At 46.3% G+C, this 380-nt stretch overlaps 1 protein-coding gene across 1 annotated transcript in view; it reads left to right on the top strand.

Moving 5' to 3' along the window:
- The window catches only part of ubr1 (ubiquitin protein ligase E3 component n-recognin 1), a 15,810-nt gene extending 15,436 nt beyond the window's left edge, over window positions 1-374 (top strand). Inside the window, exon 47 of the mRNA XM_035674005.1 lies at window positions 133-374. Coding sequence (XP_035529898.1) covers window positions 133-274 — 142 coding nt within the window. The 3' untranslated portion in view covers window positions 275-374. The remainder of the gene's footprint in view (window positions 1-132) is intronic.
- The last annotated feature ends 6 nt before the right edge of the window (window positions 375-380 follow it).

Here is a 380-nt window from a genome sequence, read left to right on the forward strand (position 1 = left end):
GCTGACATACTCAGCGGCAATGATGTGAACAGCATAGAGCCATGACCATAGTGTAGATTAGTTTTGTCATATGAAAAGTGTTGTGTGTAAAACCCCTGAATAAATCACGCCTTTTGTCTTTTTGATTTGTAGAAGAGGCAATCCATTGCACCTTTGCCCAGAGCGCTACAGGAAGCTGAACCAGCTGTGGCAGCAGCACTGCATCCTGGAAGAAATCGCCCGCAGCCTGGAGGTGGTCAACGTTATGTTTGCCTTTGAGTGGCAGATGTTGTGATGATTGCTCCAGCTGTGGTGGTTGGGAAGTAAAGAGCACAGCCATAGAGCACATTCTGCTCCAGTGCTCCTGAGGCACACACTTGCATGCATATATATATATATAT

This window comes from Morone saxatilis, unplaced genomic scaffold (assembly GCF_004916995.1).
Source record: "Morone saxatilis isolate NCDOM2014 unplaced genomic scaffold, NCSU_SB_2.0 Contig3, whole genome shotgun sequence".
Classification (NCBI taxonomy): Eukaryota; Metazoa; Chordata; class Actinopteri; family Moronidae; genus Morone; species Morone saxatilis.